Source organism: Kwoniella newhampshirensis (assembly GCF_039105145.1).
Source record: "Kwoniella newhampshirensis strain CBS 13917 chromosome 10 map unlocalized Ctg14, whole genome shotgun sequence".
Classification (NCBI taxonomy): Eukaryota; Fungi; Basidiomycota; class Tremellomycetes; order Tremellales; family Cryptococcaceae; genus Kwoniella; species Kwoniella newhampshirensis.
Window position 1 is genome coordinate 227,478 of NW_027118344.1, and position 26,729 is coordinate 254,206.

Consider the following 26,729-nt stretch of genomic DNA (forward strand, 5'->3'; position numbering starts at 1 on the left):
GTTGTGACGGACCCCTTGATAGAATATACAGTCGGATACATACTGGATCATCTCGCGGCGTTCCTCGTCAGATAGATCGTTGCCACTGTCGCTACAGCCAAACCCGCCCCAAAACCGCTCACTCCAGCTGCCAGTTGTGTATGGCCGAACTGCTTGACTTGTTCCCAGAACTGTCCGACCTTCTGCACTTTTCCTTTCACCTCTGTAGGCGATACCATCTTTCCGTTGTCCCAGCCTTGGTCCAATACGAATCTCCTCGTCTCTTCGTCGTTGAATCTTGTCATCTGCTCCAATCCCCACAGATCACAAAGATCTTTCATCCAATCCATTCTCTGTTGACCTCTTTCTCCTCCTACGCCCGGCGCTCTCTTTCTCAGATCGGATCTCAACGAACCTATCCCCTTGACAGACTCTTCTATATTCTCCGGCAAAGCCTTCCGTATGATATCTCTGATCATGGCGCTTGCTCTTGGCCCCAAACCCCCTGTGGAGATCATGATTTGTAACGGACCTTGACGTATCTGAGCTCCGAAATAGAAATCGCACTGAGGTGGTATATCCGCCACGTTCACCATGACCCTTTCTTCTCTGCACATCTCGCACACTTGTGCCGAAAGAGGATTATCGTCGATCGCAGTCATGACCAGGTCAAAGTCGGATACTTTGATGGGGTCGGTCCGCCCGAGATAAGGTCTTTCGTGCCATTTGATCTGGGATGAGGTCGACGGGTCAGATATCCGATGAGCGATCGAGGGTTCGAGAGGTGATGGTGAGACGAGCGTTATGTGAGCACCGGATTCGAGAAGGAAGTAGAGACGTTGGGAAGCCACCACTCCTCCACCGATAAGGAGGATAGGTCGGTCTTGTAGTCGCAACGCGAGCATGAGTGATGCTCCAGGTTGGATGGGTGGGTACTCGGAAGTGGAGGCGAGCTGGAACAGATATATCTCAGCGTCCTGCACCGATTCAAGCTTGGTTCGTAATGACGAGCAGACCCACCGAGTCGTTCGCCATGTCCGAGCGGGACGGCGGCCCTACAGATGTCGAGGCCATTTTGTACAGCGCCAAGGTGATACCGCAATCGGAATCCTATGATGAAGAGTGAGAAACGATACTGATCTGTTGATCGAAATGCACGAACAAAGTCACCAACTCTTTTTTTTTCTTCCTTTTGAGAGCCGAATGCTCCTGTTGTTTTCACTTCGACTCGTTTCAACATCCGTCGTGAAGGCCGTTCTCTCTTGTTGTGAATGTCATTGATCGTTTGGCTGTCTTGATTCCGTTGACAAGAGACTAGGGGCAAAAGTGAGTGAAAGGTGACATACCGTCGAACATCGAACACTCCATGCATGCTCATGGACCTGTTTGCATCTCTCAGCAACCTCAATCGACCCGTCCGTCATCTACAGCAAAATATATACCATCTACAATGGGTTACACATTGGCTGTTTTGGGTATGTTATCTGACTTGACTTGTCATATCGGCGCTAAGCTGACAACATCCCCTCTCCGGCATTCTCATCACTTTCCCAATGACACGACACTCGGACCTGCAGGCTGCGGAACCATGGGGATAGCCATCCTCTCTGGTGTCCTGACCTCTCTCGAATCACGTCTATCTCAACGGCCCCTCGACCAGTCGCCCAACGGAGACGGGAAGATCGAGCCTCCGTCGGGTATCTCAACTCCTACAGCCAGTCAGTTCCTGGACGCGCCGGAAGAATCGTTGCCTAGCAAGTTCATCGCGACGGTCGGTCGGGAAGAGACGGGAAGGAAGTTGAGGAAGACGTTCTCGACCATGGGGAGTCTGGGAGCTCAAGTGGAGGTGAGAGCGGGTGAGGGCAACGTTAGGACGGTCAAAGAGGCAGATGTGATTCTTGTTTGGTGAGTACTCGTGTGTTTCGTCTGAGATGTCTCTGGAGACCGTGAAACTGAGCTGACCATGACCAACTTTCTTTTACCGCAGCTCAAAGCCTCAAATTGCTAGATCTATCCTTCTGGAAGAAGGCATGTCCGAAGCTCTTGACGGCAAACTCGTCATCTCCATCTGTGCCGGTGTCACCATCTCTCAATTGCAAGGCTGGGTTCCGGCGAGCGCAAACGTCGTCCGAGCCATGCCTAATACCAATTGCAAGGTGGGTCATTTGTCTCGTTGGACTATTCGCTGGTAGCCTGCGCCCTGCGACATTGTTCACCGCTATCTTCGCTGCTTCTTCCGGATGTTTGGTATCGACTGTTCGGTGCTTTGCACATGCTGATACATGCTTTCCTCAGATCCAAGAAGGCATGACGGTCGTGACGCCGATCTCTGATCCGCTCTCTCGGACCCTCATCCTGAACATCTTCACATCCTGCGGCAGATGTCGTTTCCTCGACGAAAAGCATTTCGACGCCTCGACAGCTCTGGCCGGTTCCGGACCCGCTTTCGTCGCCTTGGTGCTGGAGGCGATGGTGGATGGAGGTGTGATGATGGGTTTGCCTAGAGCTGAAGCATTGGAATTGGCTGCTCAGAGTGGGTTGTCTTCGGATCTCGCTCCTTCTTCCTCTCTTTCCCTTTCTGAGAAAAGGATGTCAAGGGGACTTGCAGTAGCTGATTACGAGGTTCGATTAAGCTATGCAAGGAACTGGAAGAATGGCGTTGTATGGTGGTCTTCATCCTGCTCAACTTAAAGACAGCGTGACGAGTAAGTCGTTTCAGCTGAAATGGATTTGGCTCAGCGAGCGCCATAAATGATATTGATGCTACATTCACTCAGCCCCGGGAGGATGTACTATCGCTGGTCTGCTGACGTTGGAAGATGGAAGAGTGAGATCGACGATGGCTCGTGCTATTCAAGTCGCGACGAACCAGTGAGTGATATCCTACTGTTCTTTCATGTCACCTAGGCTGATAATGGATTAAACTCAGCGCTGCTGGCCTGGGTCAAGATCCGAAGAAGTGATTCGGTTGTCTCACTACCGATTCAAGGCGAAGGCGAGAAGATCTCAGTAGTATACGCTACGCACATATCAAACATCCAACTGAAAACATATGTATACTGTGTACACAGGCGTTTTCACTGCCAATGTTGTGTCGATCAGATATACCCTTGACCACCTTTATACACCATACTCTTCTGTCTCCTGGCGACTCTTTGAACCCCCATCTCCAGCACGTTCCATCTAACTTCCTCCCGGAACTCTTTCATGTCCAACCACTCCAACTCATCCTCCACCCGCTTACTCAACTCCTTACTCATCTTAGCCCATCGACCCATGGTCAGTCTGTGCACAATCTGATGATACACCCCCGCTTCGCGAGGAAGATATATCCTCATCTCCACAACTTCTCGACCACGTACAGACGGAAGTGGAGGTGGAAATGGTTCAGCGGCAGCGGCAACTGTTGAGTTGACTTTGAGCGGATGGACATTACGACGGATATTCAGTGGTGGTATGGTTCTTGTCTGGTTGAGAGTGGGGAAGAAGGGAAGATTGGGATTGGTCATGTACGCAGAGGTTGGAGTGGGGAATTTGTTGAGTAGTTGAGTATATTGATTACGAGTTTGGGCGCGTTTTCGTCCATATCTATCTATCGATTGATATTGATATTGATATTGATATTGATATTGATATTGATATCGAGTTCTCGTCGGTCGGTGATCGGACGGCGATGTGGGAAGGTGCGAGAATTGCGTTCGTGAATGTGATTGAGTTTGCGGAGATGTAGAAGGGATCGGTGGGTCGTCAGGGTCATGTCCAGACTCGGATTCGAGGCCAGAGGTGATGAATATCGATTTGAGATATTCGTCACTGTTGGAAGGGAGAGACCGGAACTCCTCTGGTCAGCCACGCGTCCTACACAATTCGATCATCTTCGATGGGTAGATAAGTCTATGTTGGAGACACGAACTGAAGGACAGACACCAATGTATGGCATGCGTGTGGAGATAAAGCGCTGACCGGCGCGCACTCACCGTAATAATTCTTCCAAGCCATAATCGTCCCCACTCAACAACTCACTCTCGTCGTCATCGCTTTCCCCATCAGTCATATCAGGTACCGCCGCTACTCCTCCCCTTTCTCGCTCCCCTGCTTCTGCTCCACCCAACTGTTCATGTGCCCCCTTGCGGCCACCTTCCAACTGCTGATCTACCCAAGTCAGAAGTTTACTCTCGCCTCCCCTTTCAAGAACCTTGATGGGAATGACCACGTTCTCGTTGTTCGGCTGGGAATCGAGAGAATACGCAAATTGCAATATCAGTAGAATCTCACTACCCTCTCCGTGCCCAATGTCAGTCTGCCCAGAGTGATTTGGTCTGACGTGTGCATCGGAAAACATTGGAGGGGGGAGTGGTCTGAGGTTTAGCGAGAGGATCGTGGGTTGAAATGAGGTGGGTGGTAGATGACAAGACGGAGGTGGGAACGCAGGTGGAGGAGGAGGGGGTTTGACTGTTGACCGACGGGTTGGGATCGGAGGTCGTTTGTCATGCTCGGTCCTAGGCGGTGTCAAGGGGAAAGATGCAGGGTCATGAGGGTAGATAGCGGTTGGAGCGGTGGAATAACAAGAGATTGGGGAGATCGGTGATTGACGTGATGATCGACCGTGACGGGGAGAATTGTCGGTTCCGGATCTCGAAGCTGAGTTCAGTTCGGAAAAAGAGAACGATGATGATCCCGATGGAGAGAAACTATCCAATGCCGGAATAAAAGGAAGAGCCGATGCGCGAGTAAGTGTAGCGCTGGCCGAGGCCGCTGCGATCTCTTTCTCTCTCTCCCTTGCCCATTGTCCAGCATCGACATCTATCCCTGTCACTGCTCCTAAACGCAATTCTCCATGACTGACTGATTTGTTCGGCGTGCTATATCCTTTGAACGATGAGGTGTGCGTATGCGTGGTAGATCTCAGTTTTTCTTTCGCACTCGTACTTCGTTTGACGATATTCGGTTTCGAGTTCGGAGGTGAGCTGTTTGGAGTTGGGGGAATATTCAAAGGAGGTTTGGTTTCCGAAGCACCAGCACCCGGTAAACTCTTCATATCTTCCCAACCATCTTGTGGTGTTTTCACCACCATCGCTCCGCTAAACCCCCCTCCTCCGGTCGGATAAGCATAAGGATGGAGCGGGCCAGACGACATTGACGAGTAAGATGATGAGGGCGTGTGTGTTTGACTGGGCAAAGGAGGGACAGGCGGCGTGGAAGCGGTGGAGTGACTATGGGTCGTGAATGTGAAGAATCGTTTGGGAGATTTGGGTGATTTGGGTGGTTTCGTATACACGTTCCCGAGAGGCGGAAAGGCGATTGTCGTCATCGTCCAGGCAGCGGAGAATGATATACTGTACTGAGGAGAGGAGAGTGGTGGTACGTCAGGATCAGTGTGGAAAGTTGAGTGAAATAGACCGGCTGTGACTTGGGTGATTCTGCTATAGCTCTGCTATGCCCGTCTGAAGTGGGAATAGGAATACGTGTAGAAAGAGGAGTGAGTAGTTGAGAAAGGAGAGATGAGTAAAAAGCGTAGATGTGATCGGTCAGTATAACAACTACATCTTGATCTCGGGTCAAAGACTTGGATTGATGTTCTAGACCAGTCCATCGATCCCTCATCAAAGGCCCTTCTGTTCCCTTGCTGTCATTGCATTGGGATTGCACAGCAATACAGCTCCGTAACGGATTGCACCGAGATGATGGGGGCGGACAAAGGACGTGTGCGAGAGAGGAAAGGTGAAAGTGAAACTACGAGAAGGAATGGTCAACTCAATCGACAATGAAGAACGAAGAGAGCGTTCGACTCACCCCTTGTTTCATGTCTTCGCAAGTCCACGCTGACTTTACCTCGCGAAATTCACTCACTTTCGCTTCTTCCGAGTTGTTCGCCCTGCGTGTTAGCGATGCATCGGTATGACGAAGGACGACGTCGGCAATGCGTGAACGACTCTCATCTCCTTCACTTTTGACGCTGTGCACTACACGCCACGCTACACCGCCACCTCATTCCTTGCATTTTGTGGCTTCTCCCTTCTTCCTTCTCCCTGCCTTGCCACGCAACAAAGAGGAGGGACCCGTTTGACATGCTAAGAACTGCATAATCGGTCATCGTATGTTGCTTCGGGTTATATGACTGCCCTCTAATTCCCTGAAGTTCCATCCAGAAAATCATGAATGCCTACTTCCCATCACCGTTCGTCATCAAAGGGTATCGCCACTATGGAAGGGATGAGTGTGTCGCGTTTATGCCTTTCGTTGCTTGGCGAGGGTTTGGAGGTCGGAGGGAGGGAAATCGGTGCCTTCTGGGGGTTGAGCGGTTTTGCGATTGGCAGGGGAAGCCATGTCACTGCAGAAACAATGATTGTCAGCTATTGCATGAGAAGGCCTATGTCCGCAAGATAACAACGATAATTCGACCATGGGTTAGTGACGGCTGCCGAGACGATGGCGCTCACCGTCTCAACTCCACGAGGACAGTCTCGAGCGTAAAGTCTCGTCGCCAAGCTGAGATGGAAGGGATGCGGGAGAAATCGACCTGGACAATTACCCCAGATCAGTATCGAGTCATAGCTGTGCTTGGCAGATGCTATCTCAGCCGCGAAAGGTAGGCTCACCAGGCCACGCTGGTCCACGCAAGGAAGGTTGATCTTGGACTCGAACTTGACCAGAGGAGGAGCATCTGTGGAGAGAAACAGATACTTCAGTGTTCATTTAAAAATCCGGGAATGTTGACTGAGTGAGGTGAGAAGAGCACTCACCAGGATAATTGTCACCACAGTAAATGCTCAAGCTGAAGATTCTGTTCTCATAGGCCGAATGAGGAGGACCGAGAATCGTGCCGTTCCATTCGTACATGGCGATATCGTCGCTGTCCTATGGGAGTTGTCAGTCATGGCTTTCGGGATATGACAGCGTAGTCGACTGGAGGAGAAAGCATATCGCATGTGAAATGGAATGCTGCTGCTTCCAATCCCCATTCGAGGTCCAAGGATAAAGGCTAGATCCGAGCAACTCACCTTCAGACCATAACTGCACGATCCGTCTCCGATACCTTTCTCACCATGTTCGAGCTCTGAGAGCAGTCGGAAACTCCTAGGGACTAAGCATGTATGTGATCAGCACAATGTGACCTCGACCACATGATATGCAACTGTCGCTGAGGACGAGAAAGCACGCTCGTTGGGTAGCTGTCACTGAACGGGCTTTTGCTCGTGCGACCCAGTCGGGATGACTGATGCAAGTAGGCGAAGAAAAGACATGCTGATCGACTCACCTTTTGCCATGTTGTAGCTGCGTCAGTGAGAGTGTCGCGGCAAGAGGAGGGAGTCGATTGTGACGAGGCGAAGAGGGTTGATTAAAGAGATGACGATAGAGGATGAGCTGGAATCAACGAATGAATGAACAGCAAACAGCAAGCAAGAGCAGCAGCAGCAGCAGTAGTGACGCACCGACGACGAGGTTTTAGTGTAATCTTCCCAGAGCGGTAATTCCTGATGTCACAATTGCCACCAAAGCAACTCACCTCAGTCCTTGCAGAATTCATTGACATACGGTGACGATTCTTTCCCTCTATCTGCAACAGTAGTACAGTGTACTGATCATACACATACGTGCTCGACTCGACACGAGTGAGATCCGCAGCGATGGACGGCCTCTTAGCTGAGATCTCTGCAAAACGAAAAGCCCTCGAGCTTCCAGGTGAAGGAGATGGTGCGTCCGGCAGCGGCGCTGCGCCGAAGAAATACATGCGTCGAGCGGATGTGGAGCGTGCGAGAGAAGAGGAGGAGAGGAGGAAGAAGGTCGAGGAGGCTAAGCAGAAGGAGAGATTGAAAGAGGAGAGAGATAGGGCGGGGAAGATGCGTAAGGAGGTGTGTCTTTCGTCTTCCTTCATTGTTTCGATTCACTGACAATGAATGTACTGTTCAGGCGGAACAGGCTCGAAATGCTTCCTTGTCCCGACTAGCTGCATCACCTACACCGTCAACGTCCGCAAGAGGCACGCCGGAACCGTCGTCCATCCCCACAGGCGAGAGAGAAGCGTTCAACATCTCCCCCGAAGAATGTGTACGTCGACTGAGATCCAAGGGGCAGCCTATCCGATTGTTCGGTGAATCCGATAAAGACAGGCGATTACGATTACGTGCTCTGGAGCTGTTGGAGGAGAGGGGTGAGAGATCAGGCGCGCACGGGAGGAACGATTTCAAGAGGGCTCTGGAGGAGATGGAGAGTGGGTTGGACAAGAAGGAGGTGGAGAAGAAAGCGAGGGAATTGCATAGACTTGCGGAGGAGAGAGTGAAAGAGAAGGAGAAGGAGGAAGGGGGGACGCCGGGTCGTCTGAGTGATCAGGATGGGAAGGAAGCAGCGAATGCAGAGGAGAAGAAGAGAAGAGGAGCGGATCTGGGCGTCTTGGATCTTGGATTGATCAAGACCGATCCTAACAAGCTGTATCCCTTGATCTACTATGCATTGAAGGTGAGTCCGAAAGGTCTTCCGGGACCATCTCAATTCATACCACACCTCTACGTCGTCCTGCCCATTCACTCCCTATCTTCCGTACGCCGCCGCTTTTCCACTTTCCATTGGTGCTAACTCGATCTTTACCCCAGAACGTCGTCAAAGAATGGGAAGAATGGATGGACAACCGACCCGAGGAGATCAAACGATCGACACAGGGCAAGGTCGCTGCTACCTTACAAGTGCAGTCGGCGCAGAATCTGAAACCTCTCTTCAGATCATTACGATCCAGAGTGAGTGCAACTCTCGCTCCAAGCGCTGACACAGATACCACATTCAACCTGTTTCGTATCGTCAAGCTGACTCGTGTTCGATTGCGCTCTTTCTTGCCTGCAGGAACTCACGCCGGATGTCGTTCGTATGCTCGCTGAGATTGTCCACCACATGCAATCCCGTTCATACCAACGAGCCAATGATGCGTATCTCCGACTGTCTATCGGAAATGCAGCTTGGCCAATCGGTGTCACTTCGGTCGGTATCCACGAGAGGTCGGCCAGAGAGAAGATCGGTCAGGATAATATCGCGCACGTGTTGAACGATGAGGTTTCGAGAAAGTATATCCAGGCTGTCAAGCGGTGAGTTGGTGCTCCTCATCGCTGATAAGTGATAAGGGTCTTGATCATCATGCTGATTTGGCTTTGTGTCGAATAGACTGTTAACTTTTTCACAAACGATAAGACCGCCAGAGGATGTCTCGCAGTTGATGGGTTGAGGAGAGGGTGTAGCAGCACCTGTCTTTCGCGACTTCCATAATGTCCCACAATCACAAAGGACAATCACAAATGCATAGATAACATCATCAACACCGACCAACTGAAGGGTATAACATGACCACCAGTCGCAGAGTGCATATGTCTCCATGACCTGTGCCTATGTACCTTCAATGTTCCACTGAGCTCTGTTCCACTGAGCTACAACAAATTATAAATTCGACTGTTATCAGACACCTGCACAACAGACTGTATTTGATGAGATTCTGTCTTTATCCAAGTAAATCTCCACTGCTCCGCTTCCCGGCCGTCATCCTTTTCTGCTAGAAGGGGTTTAGCAGAGACAAGCTCCGAGATCGAAACAGAGAAGAGCACCACATAGAGCGGCTAGAGGGGAAAGAGCATCGTCAGCGATGATTTTGTCATGCAGCATAGAGAGACAGGGAGGCGGAGGGGATAGATAAACAGGTGAATGTAAGAGGATAATCCAGCCATACCCGGAATCGACAGGTAGCAGATGAAGAATGGACTGGACAGCAATTGCACAACTTACCGAAGATACCTGTTCCGGCAGCAGCACCAGCGCCTGCACCAGCAGGTCTTTGTTGCACGTACACCGGTTGCGATTGTGGATACATTGGTTGTTGTTGACCGCTGGATGAGAGGATCGATGACAAACGTATCAGCTCAAAGGACGAGGAAACGACGACCCCACTCATCACTCACTAGTAGCCCTGTTGCTGACCGTATCCACCATATCCACCGCCGCCGCCTTGTTGAGGCCCTGGCCAGTTCTGCGGCATGGATGCGGTCGGATACCATTTACCGTCCGAAGCTTGATACATCTGTTGACCGTTTTGTTCGGCCTGCAGGGGGGGGAGGGGGCGCAAGAGAGAGAGAGACAAGAGGGGTTTGCGGGAAGTTAAGGATCAGGTCCGGCAGAGTGTATGTGAAGAGACGGCAGGATCGTCAGAATCAAGAGAGATGCAAGGGGGGTTTTGTCAGTGAATCATCCCTCACCAGAAAGCGGAGCGGGAAGGATTATGGCAAGCAGAGCTAGCGGTGCTCACCTGCGGATAAGCTGGCTTGTTCATTGTGCGCGATATGTATGTATGTGTGTGTTTGTATGAGTGTATGAGTGTAAGCTTTTATCAACAAGTACGACTGGAAAGTGTAGAAATGATCGATCGTTTGTATCGAGATCAGGATGAAAAGTAATGATTGAGAAGGAGGCGATGTCAAGTTGGTATGAACCACGTATCGTCCGTTGCTACTACAACCTAAATTCGTTGTTTTCTGGGTGGCGAATCGATCCGTGGAAGACCCCACTTGCACCACTGACCAGCTAGCTGCAGGTGATTCGAGCACGCCGGAACAGAAACGGAAAGAGGGTTATCACGGCTTCTCCTTTCGTCTGCGCAGAGCGAGTGCACCGCAGCACATATGTCTTTATTGACACGTGTAATAACCTGATCTTTCTTTTCTTTCAAGAGCGGCTGCTACGTCCATGTCAAGTTGAACATGTCGATGAACACACAGGATACATATGCAGGCAGATGGCAGACGCACTTGCTTTCTCAAGCACAACACAGCATAGGATAGCACGACACGGATGGATGATGTTAGATGTCCTGAACCCGAGTCAAGATCTCCCCATTTGCCGGATCCCTCAACGAGTGGATCGACATCAACAGAGATCTCCGGCTTATGTCAAAGTCAGAATCCCAACGACGACAGTCGTTGTCGTCGGGTTTTTCGTCCGTATGCCCCTCCAGGGGTTACCGCTGTTTTGTGGAGATGTGACAAAATAGCAGGGGCACGAGGGTCACTCGGCGCTGGAGGGGGGTTCGTTTCGAAGACTGGAGCGGGGGATGGGGAAAAAGAAGATGTATCATGTTGGACGCAGTGCTGCAGCGTCACGAGCATACAGACGCAGATGTTGAGGATTGATGACGAGGAGACACGGACGTCGACTCAGTGGGCGTCGCGTCCGATCCGACGGGGAGCGGAGCGTGTGTCGCATATGTGTCAGTACTTGAGAGGCGTAAGAGCTGCATGTCGACGAGTGAAAGAACAGAAAGACAAAAGACAACAGACAATACAGAAACAGGCAAAGCAGAACGACGAGTTCTATCTTGCTGAACGGGATTTAACCCGATTTAATACAAAATGACAAAAAAGAACAATAGGAATCATTATTCACATTTATTTCCGTTCCGGTCGTGTGCCTGAAAGAGACTACCGATTGATCACCCTGCGCTCTTGACCCGCACGTTGACCCATTGCACTTTCCTCTCGAACGGCCATCACTCTTCCTCTGTACTACCTCCAATAACTCTGTTGTCAGATCAGATCATTACGCTCATTATCCATCTGCTCGACAGCCCATCTGACCGGTCATAACATCGGAGAAACACGCATCGCGGAACAGCTTCAGCAGGTCTGACTCTTTGACGAGATAGAAGCGAAAGTAAAGCCCGCCCGCCACTTCCATATCCGGACATTGACCACTTGGTCTCGAGTGTCACGATAAATCATCATCGTCGTCGTCGTCTCCTACGGACCTCGGCTTCATAGTCTACACGTCTTCGATCGAGATTATCCAACAAGTCACCTACAGTCACATCCATATAACAACGTCCGGAACCCTTGCACCACCACCCACACCCACAATGTCATCTTCTCTCAACCACCACCACCACCCCATCCCCGCCCAGCTGGCAAGACCACACAAACAGTCCATGGCGGAACTCAAACTTCGTAGATTGACAGAACACAATCAGCGATTGCGCGAGGATCTCGCGAGACCGAGGGCGAGGGTGAGCGAGGCCAGTCTGGGGCTGATAAAGTATTGTACGGGGACCAAGGATCCTATGGTGAGTCGGGGGCGAGGGTTTGATGATTCTCGTGCATTTTTGTGTATGTATGTGTGTGGGTGGGTGGCTGGCTGCATGGATATGTATGAGGTTGAGGGTCGGGGTCGAGGCGTGAAGACGGTTGGGAGGGGAAAAGAGCGATTGTGCTCGTCGTCAACGTGACCATCCTGCATCCCCGCAATCGCTCGCTCAAGCCGAGGGGGCAGATCACGGAGGCGGCATCGCATCGCTTCGAGCAAGAAGGAACACCCGGGCTGACTCGCTCAACCTCACACTTTCGCAGCTTCCTTCCGTATGGGGATCATCAGGAAAGACAGAAGATCCTTTCGCTCCGCCTGAAAAAGGTTGCTGTCTAGGTGAGTCAACGATATCCAATGTCGTCGCTTCCGTCCGCGTCTCACTTTTGACATTCCTGTCGCACTCATACTCTCTCTTCGTCTCGTCTCGAAATTCGACCAAACCGCTGACTGACTTGTCGTCTCCATGAACAGTCATGTAAGATATTCTGACAATAATCTCAAGAATCATTGATCGCACTTGCTCTCCAACTTGATCGCTTACAAAGTTGTACACTCACCTTATCTCCCTCTCCTCAGCTTCTATTCCGCGTCTGTATTGAAAGATATCATTCTCATTGTATTCAACGCTTCGTAGACAAGACATCATAATCATACTTAATAACTTTCATGCAGATCCTTATCTGAAATAGTTTGTGCTTGTCATGTCCATCATAGGCTGCATCTATGCCAGAAATCCGCACACGCTGTACAACTCTTTCGTCTGATTTCTCCTTTCCATTCGTAGTGTCCCTCATCCCAGCCCATCATTGACCATCGAAATGGTCTTATATACAAACTGCACCCTCTCCTTTTCTTTCTTCTTCCTCTTCTTCTTCCCCTACCTCGACCGGTATATCCACCGAATACTGAGCTTAATCAAATTCATTCCTTCCCACTCTCCTTCTCAAATCACTTCTCCCTACACCACCCCTCAATTCTTTCGGAATCTCCAAGACCTCCACGTAACTACTCGGGAAAATCCCTTCTCGACCTGCGATCTTATCACTCCCCAATCTCCCCCTCCACCAATCTCCACTATCATCCACCTTATCAGTGATCACCACAATCTCACCCGCCTTGAAGGTCAAATCTCCACTGGTTCCAGTCTTGAAATCGAACAGTCCGACCGCACGTGGATATCCATCGTTGATCTGTTCTTGTTCCAATCCCGCTTTCAATCGGATATCAGGCTTGATTCCCGGACTGCCCAGACCAGAATTTCGCCTGCGAGTCGAGGGGATTTCGTCCCCATAGTCTTCGAACGGCTTTCTTCCACCAGAATCGGATCGAAGTCGTCCTACGGGGGCATCGTCGAAAGGCGAGAACTCGTTCCGGGAACCAACGGATGTATACGACGGAAATGGTCGTTCCCTATTTGATCCATTCGTTTTGCTCAGTTTTGACGGTGATTTCCTCTGCTGATCCATGCTTGTTGCCCAGTCCATGGCCGCAAATGTCGATTGTGTTTCTCTAGGCGTGTAGTCCGTGCCCGAGGATGGATATTTTGATTCGTTTTCCCGTATGTCATTGAATGGCGTTGGTTTGGAATTACTCCGGCTTCGAGCAGCAGCCCCACCGCCATTTGTCCCTAACCGAGCGAAAGATGCCGAAAGACTTTTACCGTCTGTGTCCCACTTTCCTAGCAGATCTTGCTCTTCGCCAATACTGCCGCGACCATTGTTTCCTGCCCCGTTGCCGTTCGTAGGCTTACCGAATGGGTCTTTTCCCCAGTCCCAGTCTCCAAGCAAATCCTTCTCCTTGTCTTTCTCGGCGTTTTTCGCGGCCATGAACAAAAACGGCTGCGGGACTTCGCCTTCTCTTCTCAGGCCGCTCGATCCACTCCTCGATCTCGTCCCAGTGGCCGAAGTGGGAGGCATGTTCCCAATTCCTAACCCCATCGGTCCTGACGAGTCCCAGGTCAGACCAGCCGTATATGCCTCTGAGGTATGTCCGTTTCCGGCACTGATAGTCCCTCTACGGGGACTGGAAGCTCCACCATTGGAGAACGGGTTGAAACTGCTCGTCCGTCGACTTGCACTACTCGGTCGTTGTGGTGATCCCGTCTTCTCCGCCGCCGCACCTCCGAACAAACTTCCGGATCTCTTCCTTCCCCCTATAGGTGGTGTGTTGCCCCTTCCACCGACTCCTTCACCAAAGACATAGCCACCTCCACCAGACCCACCACCGTTCTTCTTCCTTTCAGGAGTACCAGGTGCATTCCAGCCCATCCCTCCTCCTTCGCCTTCTTCATCCTTGTCCCTCCACCTCTGTCCGCCTGGAAGTCCAGTGGCTTTGTCCAGCTGTTCTATCAGTCCCAAGGTCCAATCTGGTGGCTCGAACGAGCCTGATAGGATCTGGCGAGCGGAGGGTTGTCCACCATAAGCTATTCGATTAGCATCCTGTCGTTCCACGATGACAGAGCCTTCGACGGACACGCCTCCGAAAAGACCTTTGGTTTTCGAGTAGGAGTACATGGCGGCGACTTGACCTGTTGAACTGACAGAGCCGGAACCTTCGGCATTTCGACCAAGGGGACCGACGGCGACCTAATGTGAGGTAAGCTCAGGGCAAAGTATGGTCATTTCAATGGTAGCGCAGCAGCTTACTGATAGATTCCCACCTAGTGTGAGACTACCTGCCGACATGAAGGTAGATACTGCTGCTTTGGACTGGAGAGATCTTTCAGTATCGTCCAGATGTGCGACTGACAGCTTAACTCACATTGAGCACGATCAAGAAATCTGTCACTCTGCAGTGGTGATCATAGGTCAGACAGTCAACAGCGACACCCTCTTCTCCAGTTTATGCCCGCCCTTTTGTCGAGCTATGAGGAGGAAAACAATCCACTTACTCCGCGCCCATCTGTCCACCGAACCCAAATCCTCCCAATCCAATCGCACTGGGCGGTGACCAGCTCCCATCCTGCAATTTGGCAATGACGATACCTGACCCGGCTCTTGCGGAAAACAAGAAACCGGCCTTGAAGACTGTGAAGATGGCGAAGCCGGCGGCTCGTTCGAGGACTGTTCGGGGGACTACCTGTTGAAGGGGAAGAGGGGGTTCAGCGAGTGCGAGTGCGAGTGCGAGTGTGAGTGGGCGAGGAGACGTGAAGAGAGGGGGGGTTGTCGATAGTCTTTCGACTCGGCTTGGTTGGTGTGGATTTGATAGTGAGATACGGACTGAGAACGGGAGATGAGAGAGACGTTTCTTGTCGTTGGATGTAGACATCAATCCGGACCGGTGGAAAGATATCGGGCAAAGGAGACATATAAGGGGGAGAAAAACTACACACTTTATCCAGCCCGTTGTTATTAACATCGACAAAACTTCGTACTGCCCAGACCAACCACAGTGTAAGCTTGTCGTCTCTTCCGACATCGTGTGGACGGCGGCCACAACAGGAAGGACGTACGGATCTTGGCGGCTTTACGGGTCTCGTCTTGTAACCGTACTAAGAACCACGGGACATCCATTCATTAGAACATCAGCATTTCGTGTAACAGTTGATGCATCTAAGCTAAGGGATGGTTGGGAGAGGGGAGGGGACATACCGGGTATGGGACTGTTGACTCCCATTCTGAGTGGGTTTGGACGAGTGCGGGTCCGTATTTTTCGTGGGAACCTTTGTTATGTATGCTGTACAGTCCAAAAGTGATCGAGTCGGTGTGCGGTGGTGATACAAGACGTCCTTGTATATGTCGCACGTTGATGATGACCAAGACGAGATTGTTGTTGAAAAGACAGAGAGTGAGGAAGCGGTGAAACGAAAGAACATGAGCCGAGAGACCCGGTTCATGAACCCACAACGTCATACCACCTCGTCTAAGTTGGTTAATTTCATTCAGGCGCTCCGGTTATTTCACCCCCCCACACACACACCCCCGTCGGTCATCACCGCCCGAGGCAACATTCGTGTGCTCTGTTTTGCTTATCCCAGGAAACATGTAAAATATCGCATATAATCTGTCTATAGTATGAGATATAGTGTACATCGACCTTCCTTCCTTTCCGTGGTAGTGAGAACACACAGGATACACATGGAGAACCCTTCCTCCACACTCATTCCACTCTGCGGCCCACTAATACCCGTTCATCGCCTTGGTATCTGACCCTCTGTACAACCTGTGATCGTAGATATATTGGATCACACTGTTCGGTAAGAGATATCTACATCGATTCAGACGAGATCAGATCAGCAGTGCACAACGACAAGCATTCTCACCCGTCTGACAGTCAGATACTCACTTGATGCTCATCCCTCGACGCACAAACAGTCGGACTTTGGTCGATGAGATATCATTGTAAATGAGCTGTTTGATCACGATGACGTTCCGTCTGTGTGCAGAGCAGACCTATCAGCCAAACAGCACCAGGGCGAGAACGTGAGAAGGATCACTTACCTGTGATGATATAGAATATCATGCGAGAGCAAAAAGGCCCATACGTCTGATCCAGCTCTTTCAACGATCAGACATCCGAACCGGCCAAGAATGATGTGCAACTATTCGTCCACTGTCAGTTGACTCACAAAATATAGTGCTCAATCTCACTCACATCAGGTTCACTCCAAACTCCCGGTTCTCCGAAGCTCTCTATCAGGTCACCTCCCGCCAACAGCATGATCTTGTATCTCCTCTTCTTCCCATCACCCATGACACATCCACCCTTTCCATCTTTGCCTCCATTGAGCATCTCGTCAAAGTGGTCCAGAACGATAGCGGTGCGTTGATACTCCGGTTGACCAGCCTCCCAAGGGTCGACCATAAGCCATGTCGACGTGTGTTCGACAGCTAATTCACACATTCGGACACGATGGTTGGCTGGAGCCAAGCCGGATTTCTTGTAATATGATGAGCTAACATGATAGCTATCAGCGATCCATAATTTACACACGATGGTTTTTATCGCTCACACAGGTGAATAGTACCCCGCCATAATCTCATACGTTTGAGACTCCACGATCTCATCTTTGGCCATCTCGAACATTCTCAGGTGGAGATATGTAGGCGGGGAGAAAGACCCGCAGGCAACGATGACGAGCGGGATCTTTGATTCGTCTGGTGGTGAGATAGTAATAAATCAGCAACCACCTCTGAATCACTGCATCCTCCAGATCTGAGACCTACCCTTCATTGTTCGTCTCAGTCTATGTCTAGGGAAATCATATTCTCCCTTGCCTTGCAAGTATGCCTCCGAGCCTCCGCCCTCTGCTTGCGGTGCACTTTCGTCCAGATCCGCCTCTCCATCGTTCCTTCCATCTAGAGCATCGTATCCCGTATCGTCTCTGTGATTGGCTCCAGCACCCGTCGCAATGGGTTGGGGAGTATCGTTCAAGGACACAGATCCCGCCGGTTGAGCTGTATGGTCGAGTGACAACCCTGGACGTTGAGGTTGAGAGGATCCGGTAGCGACAGCGGGAGTCGAACTAGCATCGGGGGAGCTGTACGATTTGAAGGCCTCTGACAGAGGTGGGGAATCATCATCCAGCAGAGGAGGGGTGGTGAGTGGGTATCGAGGGCCTTCCAACTGCGGACTGAATCGTCTGGAAGACATTGGATCGGTCGACTCAATCTCTCCGATATCTACAGCAACACTTTCTGCGACGAGGTCCAGACTGGCTAGGGGGTCTTTGTCGGCATTCGGACCGATACGGATGGGCGAAGGAGGGTTGCCAAACATGTAGCCTGAAAGAAGACGGCGAGAACGAGACGAAGACAGATGTTCGTCGCCGGTCAATGAAAGTTCTGCTGATTGTGGAGATGGGACCACTAGAGGTTGTGTCTGACCGATATTTATGGTGGTTTGACTGGCGGACAACGGAGGAGAGGAGAGTGAAACGTCGTTCTGATGAGGTGATGCTGAATCAGGTCGAGGAGGAAGGGTCTGAGATGAGTCTAGAGAGAGGATTTCGGGTTCACCATGCTCCGATGTTGCAGAAGTAGCGGCGCCGGCGAATGGGGGCCTGTATAGGATGAAAGATATGAAGTATGAAAGAGGATGGGAAGATGACAATGAATCGTCAGCTCATCTTCGTCTTGACCAGACCTGTCGCACAGAGCAGGTGGGAAGGAGGCAGCGGAAGGTACGTTGCATGTCGAGAGGTGACTTACGAATCATTGTGGAAACTATGTAGACCCATAGCCGGTAAAACCGGTGCGGGATGTTTGAACCCGTTTGCAGCCATGTCGGGGATGGGAGCACCGATTCGCCAGTAGTTGGACAGGCAAGCGAAGATTTGATGAGCCAGAGGGTAGTCTGATTTGCGTCAATAGCCAGATGACGGAATTCAGCTATCCGTCTAGATTTCGAGTCGAGTGGAGTGAGTTAATATGTGACCGGAGCGGATCCGATGTGTCAGGCGTCGTATGGAAATGACTGTGTGAAGCACCCGTAGGTGACAGGTGGTGGCACCCTTGGTAGATGGCAGTCGCTACGAGGCCACAAGTCTATGCTACAGCCATCAAGATAACGATGAAGATGGACGGTCTACGACGGTCATTCGCAGCCAAGTAACTTGATGGTAGCAGCAGTGACTTTGCCCTGGGCGAGATGTTGTGATAAAAACGAGGGACTACTGACTCGGTTACGTACACATCTCAAAAACGGAACCAAAAGTCGACTTTGCACATTTGTCAGGTGCTGGAGATCTGGTCGTTTTCTGAATAACAAGCGAGGTTGCATTTAAAGAAGATGGCAAGAGGATGAGGAGGACGAGGAGGAGAAGGAGGAGCATGACCGAGATGAAGAGGATGAACAGCGAGAGGACACAGTCAACAGTCACAAGGGTGACGATACGCGTGTGGATAGATGATGAGATCCAACCTCTCGATTGCAATATGGGTCAAGAGTTGAAACGACCTACCTGACTTTCGAAGCTACCTCCTCACCGCTAGATTTTCTCGTCAGGCAATCCAGATGCAAAGTAGAAACACGGCTTTCAATTGTCTTTAGTGCAGTAGTGCCTCAAAGAAACAGGTCCGGCGAGTGGTTTGGCAAGGATTAATGAGAAGAAGCGATTCACTTGTACGGCGATATCGTTTCGATTTTCACTGCGATAGAGACCCGTTATAGGAAAGGATTGTCACCCACCAAGCAGAACTGTCAAGAGATCATCTCACACAGCGCTCGTGTTTCAGGATAGAGGATGAATGAACCAGTGGTTTGCTCTCCAAAGTCAGGTATGACATGGCTCCTCGATCCGCCAGACTTGCTGCTTAAAACCTCACTCTGCTCAAAAATGATGTTTTGCATGCCCAAATCACAATCATCTCTAATCCGCTAGTCCACAGCGCTTCTAAAGAGGACCGTGCCTCGCGGGCTTGGGAGGTTCGTAGACGATCTTTCGGGTCTTGATGTAAGACCACTTGAATCGCTTGACGTAGACGGAGATGGCGAAGAGGGATGTAAGGATCATGAGTGCCTAAGAGAAGGCAACGACAGTCGTTAGTCCAAGATGGAACGGAAACCAGAGGGGATCTGAACCCACTTGGAGACCCATCTTCTTCCTGTGGTCGTGCTCTGGCTCGGCAGCCCAGTTGAGGAAAGTAGTGACATCCTTGGCCATTTGAGAAGTAGTAGCGGGTGTACCTGGATCACACATAATACATGATTAGCAGTGCCATGAAGAAACGGGGTCAACAACTCACCATCCTCGTACTCGACCAAACCATCGTACAGAACACGAGCCATGGCAATACCACCACCAGGGAAATACGGGTTGTAGTTCATACCCTCGGCAAGCTTGACACCAGCGGGAGGATCACAGTAACCGGTCAAAAGGGAATAGATGTAGTCCTGGAATTACATGCGGGAACAAACACAGTCAGTATGGTCGGATGCTGAGAGGCCACAAGACTCACGGCAGCACCATGTCGGGCCTTGACTATCAATGAAAGGTCTGGGGGAAGACCACTACAGAGGCGTCAGCTGGGATGTTCGGTGCATTGCGCACCAACGCAGCTCACCCTCCGTTACCAGCTCGAGCAGCCTCCTCGTTGGGGTAAGGAGCGGGCATATAGTCGGCGAGCTTTCCCCTGCAAGTTGCGTCAGCCATTGTGATTTTGAGTGAGGGAACATGAAATTTCACTCACGGCCTCTGGAACATCTCTCCCTCATCGTTGGGTCCATCCGTGTACTCGACCTCCTCAGCCATGGTCTTGACCTCATCGACGGTATGCGACACACCGACCAAGTTTCGCCAAGCGATTCTGTCGAGAGAGTGACAAGCGGAACAAACTTCACGGTAGACTGTACACGAACCAAGATCACATCAGTTTGGATCTCTCGACATCGCTTGATTTGCCTCCCGGTTTTCATCAGGTTCCTAAATCGGAACTTTACCCACCTTGGTAACCACGTCGAATGGCCGAGTGGTTGAAAGTTTCAAAAGGTCCGTAGTGCTCAAAGGGGAAAGAGGTGGGGTGCATTCCGTTCTCCGCCGCAGAGTTTGCCGAAGCCTCTGGGAGGAAGGAAGGGACGCCGTACAGATGACCGTACCAGGCGATCGAACCGGCAGCGAGGGCGGTCGATCCAGCTACGGCAGTCCGAGAAGCGAAGAAGGATTGGGAAGAGGCGGCATGAGCGGATGAGAATCGAGCCTGTTGTAGTTTCGTCGAGTGTTGTCATGTCAGTTCGTCACTCTTGTTCTGATGGCATGATCGGGAGAATAGAGGGATGGATGGATGAGAAGAGAGCTTTACCTTGCCCAAGTTTTGAAGAGGGGAAACCCGAGCGGAGGCCCTGGCGGCGAGCCGAGGGAAGGCTTGCGACAACATGGAGAGGAGAATGGAGGTTCTTGATGACAGGATAAGGAGGAGAGGGAAGAGATTTGAAAGTCGAGTTGTCCAAGTGTACTGGAAGCGCTTTGCTTGTCTGAGGGATGCGTCGAGATGAGTTGCTCCAATGAGGGTTGGCGGAATACTCTGCTTGACACTGTGGCACATCTCTCTACAGGGGAGATCACCATCTCGGAACATATCGGTGTTATATCTTCCACCTTGTCCGTAAATTCGAGTGTGGCACTCGGAACACCCCAAGCTGTGGACCTCTGGGGCGCCTAATTTGAGAATGATGAAACTAGAGTTGCAACAGGCTTATTTGCTTATTTGCTTCCGCTCTGGCGTTGACTTTCCGACAATTCAGCGAGGTCCAGACGCATAGGTGGAAACGAATTCAACATCTGATCTAGACAGACATCTGGTCGCTTTCTTTCACTCGCATACACCCTGCAGAAATCACAGCTGAGGAGCTCGAGCTCTCTCTACTCGTGTTCACCATGCACGCTATACATCAGACCCTGCTCCCTTCCTCCGCCATCCACTTCTCTCTCTTTCTCCCAAACTTCACCCCCTCCACCATCTATCCTCTACCGAAACCACCGACGGTGACCGACACGGCCGACATCAAAGTGGCCGGAAACCTGATTGTTGCTGGAGGGGAGAACTTGCGTGTGTTCGAGATACGAGAAGAGCAAGTGCCCGTTGCTGAGAGCAGCAGTAAAGGTCTAAATGGGGTAGATGACGATATAGTTGGAGATACCGAGTTGGGAGATGGTTTCTTCGATGATGGTCATGCAGAAGTGGGTTTTCGCATGCAACTTCGTATTGACAGGATCAGGCATGAGATAGGAGGGACAATGAGCTCATACGATTGTTGACATTGACAGCGGGCACCGTTAAAATACGACACGACGAGACGATTGCATCTATTAAGTCAACATGAGTTGCACGGGACAATAACAGGACTGGCCGGCCTGCGAACGATTGAGAGCAGCGTGGATGGTCTGGACAGATTATTAGTATCGTTCAAGGATGCTAAGGTAAGCAATCACGCGGTTATGCGGTCATGCGGTCGCCCCAAGCTTCGCTGACCATCTCTCAGATGGCCCTTCTCGAGTGGTCCAGAGGTGATATCGCGACGGTATCACTGCACACATACGAACGATGTCCGCAAATGAACACGGGAGACCTGCAGAGTTATGTTCCGATGTTACGGACGGATCCCTTGTCCAGACTAGCGATCTTGTCACTACCCGAGGACTCTTTAGCTGTGTTGCCTGTCTTGCAGGAGCAGTCAGATTTAGATCCATTACAGGACGGCTACACTCGGTATATTTATTCATTTCCGTATACTTATCGTCATCGCTAATACTTGTCTCCAGTGATATGCCTTACTCCCCGTCCTTCGTCCTATCCTTGTCAGATGTCTCACCAATCGTCAAAAACATACAAGATCTCCTCTTCCTTCCCGGTTTCCACTCGCCCACCCTCGCCCTACTCTACTCTCCCACTCATACATGGTCAGGGCGTCATCAGACCGTCAAAGACAATTACTGTCTCGAGATCCGGACATTCGACCTTTCATCAGGCGGCTCCTACCCTCTTCTCACATCGGTCGCTGGTCTGCCCAGCGACAGTCTTTACCTCGTGTCGTGTCCCGCTGAACTTGGCGGTGTGGTGTTGATCACTACGACTGGTGTAATACACATCGACCAGAGTGGAAGGACCGTAGGCGCGAGGGTGAATGCCTGGTGGGATTACATCACGGATTTGAGGTCCGACAAGTCTTCGGAAGATCGGAAAGTATCCTTGGAAGGATCAAAATGTGTGTTTGTTGCGGCAAGGGACATGCTCTTGGTCCTCCAGAACGGCGATGTGCATCAAGTACGCTTCGAGATGGAGGGCAGGGCAGTGGGGACAATAAAGGTCGACGAGCAGTCAAGTACCGTACCTCCACCATCGAGTGTAGTAGTTGCTGGAGATCGAGCAGTGTTCATTGGCTGTGCAGAGGGTGACTCCGTCTTGGCGAAGGTGGAAATGGTGAGGGAAGCTCTGGAAGTGAACGGCGTGAATGGAAATGGAGAGGCCAAGAAGGAGGAGATGGACGTCGACTGGGATGAAGGTGCGCCTCGTCCCCTCTGCTCCTTCAAATATTCCAGATGCTGACAGGGTCGGCAGACTTATATGGTGACCAGAATGATCCCGCAAACGGCGGCTTGGTCAACGGGAATAGTCATGGACCAACCGGTCCTGCTAATGTTGCGTTGTCGCCCTACGACGTTCTTTCAGGAGTAGGAAAGATTTTGGACATGGAGTTTGGTATTGCTACGACCAACCAAGGAGTGAGCTGACAGGTGCGAATGACCAGCTGACTTCCGATGCAGTTGCGCACGTATCCCCAGTTAGTCGCCATCAGCGGGGGAAGTCGAAATTCTACATTCAACGTTCTCAGGGTGAGTCGTCAGACCGACACCGTCACCTAATGACTAACAACGTCGGTAACAGCGAGGTATACCCATCACGAAACGACGTCGTTTCAATGAACTGTCCACGGCCGAAGGGGTTTGGTTCCTCCCCATCGACCGACAATCAGGACAAAAGTTCAAGGATATACCTGAGTCGGAACGTACCACATTGCTTATCAGCACAGAGAGAAACGCAACTCGGATATTTGCGCTGTCGACCAAAGCTGTCCCCGAACAGATCGGGAGAATAGATGGGAAGACATTGACAGCTGCACCGTTCTTTCAACGATCTTGCGTGATGCATGTCACTCCCGCAGAAGTGTCTCTTCTGGATTCGAGTGAGTTCTGTGGTATTCAATCAGTAGCTTGATGCTAATGAAGTCTCAGATGGCAAGCTTGTGCAGACCATCTGCCCGAGAAGCGACTCACCACCAATTGCCTCTGCTAGTATTTCAGATCCCTATGTAGTGATGCGCCGAGTGGACGGTAGCGTCACCCTGTACATCGGAGACACTGTAGCTCGATCAGTGGCGGAAGCGCCCTTCCCCGATCGACCGCTCTGCCAAAGCATCGAAGTGTTCTCCGACTCTACGGGTATCTACCGTACCTTTGAACCAGCTCGACAAGCCGATCAACATCAGGTGAACGGCAACGCTTCGCGGATGTCTGCCATCCGTCAGGGCCAGCACGCTCGTATGCAGCTCACCCAACAGCAAATCAAGCGATTGCAGGAGCAGGAACCCGCCATCTCTACGGACGCACCAAGTATGGAAACGGCGATGAACACAGCTAGGGGGTCACAGTGGTTGGCGATGCTTACCGAGAAGGGAGAATTGCAAGTCAGATCATTACCGGATCTGACCTTGGTACTCCAGTCGAACGGCTTGAGTTCGTCCGCCCCTAGTTTCACCGACGACTTGGTAGAAGGACGCTCAGGAGAGCAGGATGTAGAGGATGGGGTCAGTCAGATGGTGTTCTGTCCTATTGGGAAGGGTACCTTGAGGCCGCATCTTATCGTGAGCAGAATCAAAATAGATGAAAATGGTAGCCAAACTTATCGTTTCGCTTCTTATAGGCTTTGCATCACTCAGGGCGATTGAACGTATATGAGGCGCAGCCCCGGTTCACAGTTGATGCGTCCGCACACTCCAGACGATCGCTGGCGGTGCGATTCCGAAAAGTCCACACCCAGCTTTTGCCCATTGCAGGAGGGACCACCAAGCTACCGTATACCGTCATCCCATTCTTCAACATTGAAGGACTGACCGGAGCATTCATTACCGGGGAGAAACCACACTGGATTCTTTCTTCAGATGCGCATCCCATCAGGTCATTTGCATTGAAGCAGGCTGCGATGGCTTTTGGAAAGACTACACATCTCGGTGGGGCAGGAGAGTACTTCATCAGGATCGAAGACGTGCGTATTGGCTGCTGACACTGAATTGAGCTCTCGAAGCTGACATCCTCTTCTTGCTGACTGCAGGGCTCTTTCATCTGTTACCTTCCACCCACTCTCAACACCGATTTCGCCATTCCTTGCGATAGATATGTTATGGAGAGAACGTACACTGCGATATCGTTCGATCCGACATCGGCTCACTACGTGGGCGCTGCATCGATTACAGTCCCGTTCCAGGCTTATGATGAAGAAGGAGAGATCCAGATTGGTCCAGAAGGTATATCTCTCCCTTGGCACTCTCTGTGAAGAGTGGACGTCCTACTGACAATTGTCGTGCAGGAGAAGATCTGATCCCGCCAACCAACCAGAGATCTACGCTTGAATTGTTTTCTCAAGGTTCAGATCCCTGGCGAGTGATCGACGGTTATGATTTTGATCAGAATGAAGAAGTGCTGTCAATGGAGAGTGTGAAGCTCGAATCGCCTGGTGCGACAGGTGGATACAGAGACTTTGTAGCCGTGGGAACTGGATTCAATTTTGGCGAAGATCGAGCGACTAGAGGTAATGTAAGTGTTTCGAGCTCTTCGTGTGCCAGTTTATCGGAACAAATGGGGGCAACGATTGACAGTGGAAAGCCACGCATGCTGATGGATCATGTCGCAGTTATATGTTTTCGAGGTTGTCGAGACGGTTGGACAAGGGGGGAAAGCCGGTGGATCAGGTTGGAGACTCAAGATGAGGACCAAGGACCCCGCAAGGAACCCTGTCAGTGCGGTAAACCATATCAATGGTTACCTTCTCAATTCTAATGGACCCAAAGTGAGTACTTGATTATGAAACAGAATATCAAGATACTGGCTAATGGGTGGATGAAGATATACGTCAAGGGAATGGATTACGATGATCGATTGATGGGTCTCGCTTTCCTCGATATGATGCTTTACGCTACCAGTATGAAGGTGTTCAAAAATTTCATCCTGATAGGCGATCTATGCAAGAGTTTTTGGCTGGTTGCTTTGCAGGTCAGTAGGGCGCTGCGACGAGCTCAACCTTGAGTATGGGAACTGGGAGATAAGGGGATAGGTGGCTGATACACCTAATAGGAAGATCCATACAAATTCACTACGATCAGTAAAGATCTTCAACAGGTGTCGACTGTCACGACAGATTTCCTGGTCCATGAAGGTCAGGTCAATTTCGTGTCCAACGATCGAAACGGTGATATGAGAATGCTGGAGTATGATCCTTCAGGTGAGCTACTTGAGATACCGTGTCACTTTCGTGTCGTTGCTGATTGATTTGTTGTTTCGTACAGATCCTGACTCACTCAATGGGGAGAGATTGATGCTTCGGACGGAATATCATACGGGCGGACCTGTCACTTGTTCGAAGGTGATCGCGAGGAGGAAGACGGCAGAAGAAGAATGGGCACCTCAAACTCAGATTGTCTATGGTGAGCGATCGATCGATCGTCGAATTGATAAACGGTCCATGCGTCATACTGACATGTCATGATGCTCACGATAGCCACGGCAGACGGAGCACTTACGACACTGGTGTCTGTCAAACCAGCGAGATTCAAACGACTCCAACTAGTCTCTGATCAACTGGTCCGAAATGCTCAACATATCGCAGGTCTGAATCCAAGAGCATTCCGCACCGTCCGGAACGATCTCTTACCGAAACCCATGTCCAAGGGTATATTGGATGGGAATCTATTAGGTCATTTCGCGCTCCAACCCCTGGGAAGACAGAAGGAGATGATGAGACAGATCGGGACGGACGCAGTCACCGTTGCTAGTGATTTACAAGCTTTAGGAGGGTTTTGGTGATTTTGAAGCGGGTTTGCGAGAGATGGCGTCACCATTGTGCTGTGTCGTGTTGTCAATACTGTGCGAAGAAAATCAACAAATGGTGGCCATTTTCTCAGAACAGAACAGACCATCACTCGAACCAATCGATGCA

The 26,729-nt window shown here is 50.9% G+C and overlaps 11 protein-coding genes across 11 annotated transcripts; 4 read left to right on the plus strand and 7 right to left on the minus strand.

The window, feature by feature from the left end:
* Positions 1 to 47: 47 nt before the first annotated feature.
* On the minus strand, positions 48 to 1,053 carry IAR55_006789 (uncharacterized protein; the record flags this gene model as incomplete). The annotated part of the gene is made up of 2 exons (XM_066949868.1): positions 48 to 914; positions 1,000 to 1,053. 2 exons carry the CDS (start codon positions 1,051 to 1,053, stop codon positions 48 to 50), a joined length of 921 nt encoding a protein of 306 aa, XP_066799560.1.
* A 376-nt stretch (positions 1,054 to 1,429) lies between these two features.
* Positions 1,430 to 2,942, plus strand: IAR55_006790 (pyrroline-5-carboxylate reductase; the record flags this gene model as incomplete). Its single annotated transcript, XM_066949869.1, has 7 exons — positions 1,430 to 1,454; positions 1,557 to 1,884; positions 1,967 to 2,135; positions 2,275 to 2,512; positions 2,613 to 2,684; positions 2,757 to 2,850; positions 2,909 to 2,942. 7 exons carry the CDS (start codon positions 1,430 to 1,432, stop codon positions 2,940 to 2,942), a joined length of 960 nt encoding a protein of 319 aa, XP_066799561.1.
* A 135-nt stretch (positions 2,943 to 3,077) lies between these two features.
* On the minus strand, positions 3,078 to 5,290 carry IAR55_006791 (uncharacterized protein; the record flags this gene model as incomplete). The annotated part of the gene is made up of 2 exons (XM_066949870.1): positions 3,078 to 3,792; positions 3,957 to 5,290. 2 exons carry the CDS (start codon positions 5,288 to 5,290, stop codon positions 3,078 to 3,080), a joined length of 2,049 nt encoding a protein of 682 aa, XP_066799562.1.
* Positions 5,291 to 6,207: 917 nt separating this feature from the next.
* Positions 6,208 to 7,247, minus strand: IAR55_006792 (uncharacterized protein; the record flags this gene model as incomplete). Its single annotated transcript, XM_066949871.1, has 6 exons — positions 6,208 to 6,310; positions 6,420 to 6,499; positions 6,579 to 6,643; positions 6,723 to 6,837; positions 6,981 to 7,063; positions 7,238 to 7,247. 6 exons carry the CDS (start codon positions 7,245 to 7,247, stop codon positions 6,208 to 6,210), a joined length of 456 nt encoding a protein of 151 aa, XP_066799563.1.
* A 360-nt stretch (positions 7,248 to 7,607) lies between these two features.
* IAR55_006793 (uncharacterized protein) lies at positions 7,608 to 9,190 on the plus strand (the record flags this gene model as incomplete). The annotated part of the gene is made up of 5 exons (XM_066949872.1): positions 7,608 to 7,832; positions 7,891 to 8,436; positions 8,571 to 8,711; positions 8,815 to 9,053; positions 9,130 to 9,190. The coding sequence occupies 5 exons, from the start codon at positions 7,608 to 7,610 to the stop codon at positions 9,188 to 9,190; spliced, it is 1,212 nt and encodes a 403-aa protein (XP_066799564.1).
* A 332-nt stretch (positions 9,191 to 9,522) lies between these two features.
* On the minus strand, positions 9,523 to 10,282 carry IAR55_006794 (uncharacterized protein; the record flags this gene model as incomplete). Its single annotated transcript, XM_066949873.1, has 4 exons — positions 9,523 to 9,575; positions 9,742 to 9,842; positions 9,915 to 10,054; positions 10,259 to 10,282. The coding sequence occupies 4 exons, from the start codon at positions 10,280 to 10,282 to the stop codon at positions 9,523 to 9,525; spliced, it is 318 nt and encodes a 105-aa protein (XP_066799565.1).
* Positions 10,283 to 11,860: 1,578 nt separating this feature from the next.
* On the plus strand, positions 11,861 to 12,563 carry IAR55_006795 (uncharacterized protein; the record flags this gene model as incomplete). Its single annotated transcript, XM_066949874.1, has 3 exons — positions 11,861 to 12,064; positions 12,348 to 12,420; positions 12,556 to 12,563. The coding sequence occupies 3 exons, from the start codon at positions 11,861 to 11,863 to the stop codon at positions 12,561 to 12,563; spliced, it is 285 nt and encodes a 94-aa protein (XP_066799566.1).
* Positions 12,564 to 12,995: 432 nt separating this feature from the next.
* On the minus strand, positions 12,996 to 15,699 carry IAR55_006796 (uncharacterized protein; the record flags this gene model as incomplete). The annotated part of the gene is made up of 7 exons (XM_066949875.1): positions 12,996 to 14,669; positions 14,730 to 14,792; positions 14,845 to 14,872; positions 14,975 to 15,162; positions 15,416 to 15,456; positions 15,536 to 15,574; positions 15,675 to 15,699. 7 exons carry the CDS (start codon positions 15,697 to 15,699, stop codon positions 12,996 to 12,998), a joined length of 2,058 nt encoding a protein of 685 aa, XP_066799567.1.
* Positions 15,700 to 16,202: 503 nt separating this feature from the next.
* Positions 16,203 to 18,307, minus strand: IAR55_006797 (nicotinate (nicotinamide) nucleotide adenylyltransferase; the record flags this gene model as incomplete). Its single annotated transcript, XM_066949876.1, has 7 exons — positions 16,203 to 16,290; positions 16,369 to 16,458; positions 16,524 to 16,624; positions 16,678 to 16,978; positions 17,036 to 17,180; positions 17,250 to 18,085; positions 18,234 to 18,307. 7 exons carry the CDS (start codon positions 18,305 to 18,307, stop codon positions 16,203 to 16,205), a joined length of 1,635 nt encoding a protein of 544 aa, XP_066799568.1.
* Positions 18,308 to 19,417: 1,110 nt separating this feature from the next.
* On the minus strand, positions 19,418 to 20,897 carry IAR55_006798 (uncharacterized protein; the record flags this gene model as incomplete). The annotated part of the gene is made up of 8 exons (XM_066949877.1): positions 19,418 to 19,543; positions 19,610 to 19,710; positions 19,770 to 19,917; positions 19,983 to 20,034; positions 20,088 to 20,156; positions 20,214 to 20,370; positions 20,468 to 20,720; positions 20,823 to 20,897. The coding sequence occupies 8 exons, from the start codon at positions 20,895 to 20,897 to the stop codon at positions 19,418 to 19,420; spliced, it is 981 nt and encodes a 326-aa protein (XP_066799569.1).
* Positions 20,898 to 21,397: 500 nt separating this feature from the next.
* On the plus strand, positions 21,398 to 26,596 carry IAR55_006799 (protein CFT1; the record flags this gene model as incomplete). The annotated part of the gene is made up of 16 exons (XM_066949878.1): positions 21,398 to 21,700; positions 21,788 to 21,940; positions 22,003 to 22,229; positions 22,283 to 23,022; positions 23,079 to 23,242; positions 23,285 to 23,353; positions 23,406 to 23,703; positions 23,753 to 24,381; positions 24,441 to 24,782; positions 24,849 to 25,041; positions 25,104 to 25,330; positions 25,428 to 25,583; positions 25,640 to 25,786; positions 25,868 to 26,015; positions 26,080 to 26,217; positions 26,292 to 26,596. 16 exons carry the CDS (start codon positions 21,398 to 21,400, stop codon positions 26,594 to 26,596), a joined length of 4,239 nt encoding a protein of 1,412 aa, XP_066799570.1.
* Between the last annotated feature and the right edge of the window lie 133 nt (positions 26,597 to 26,729).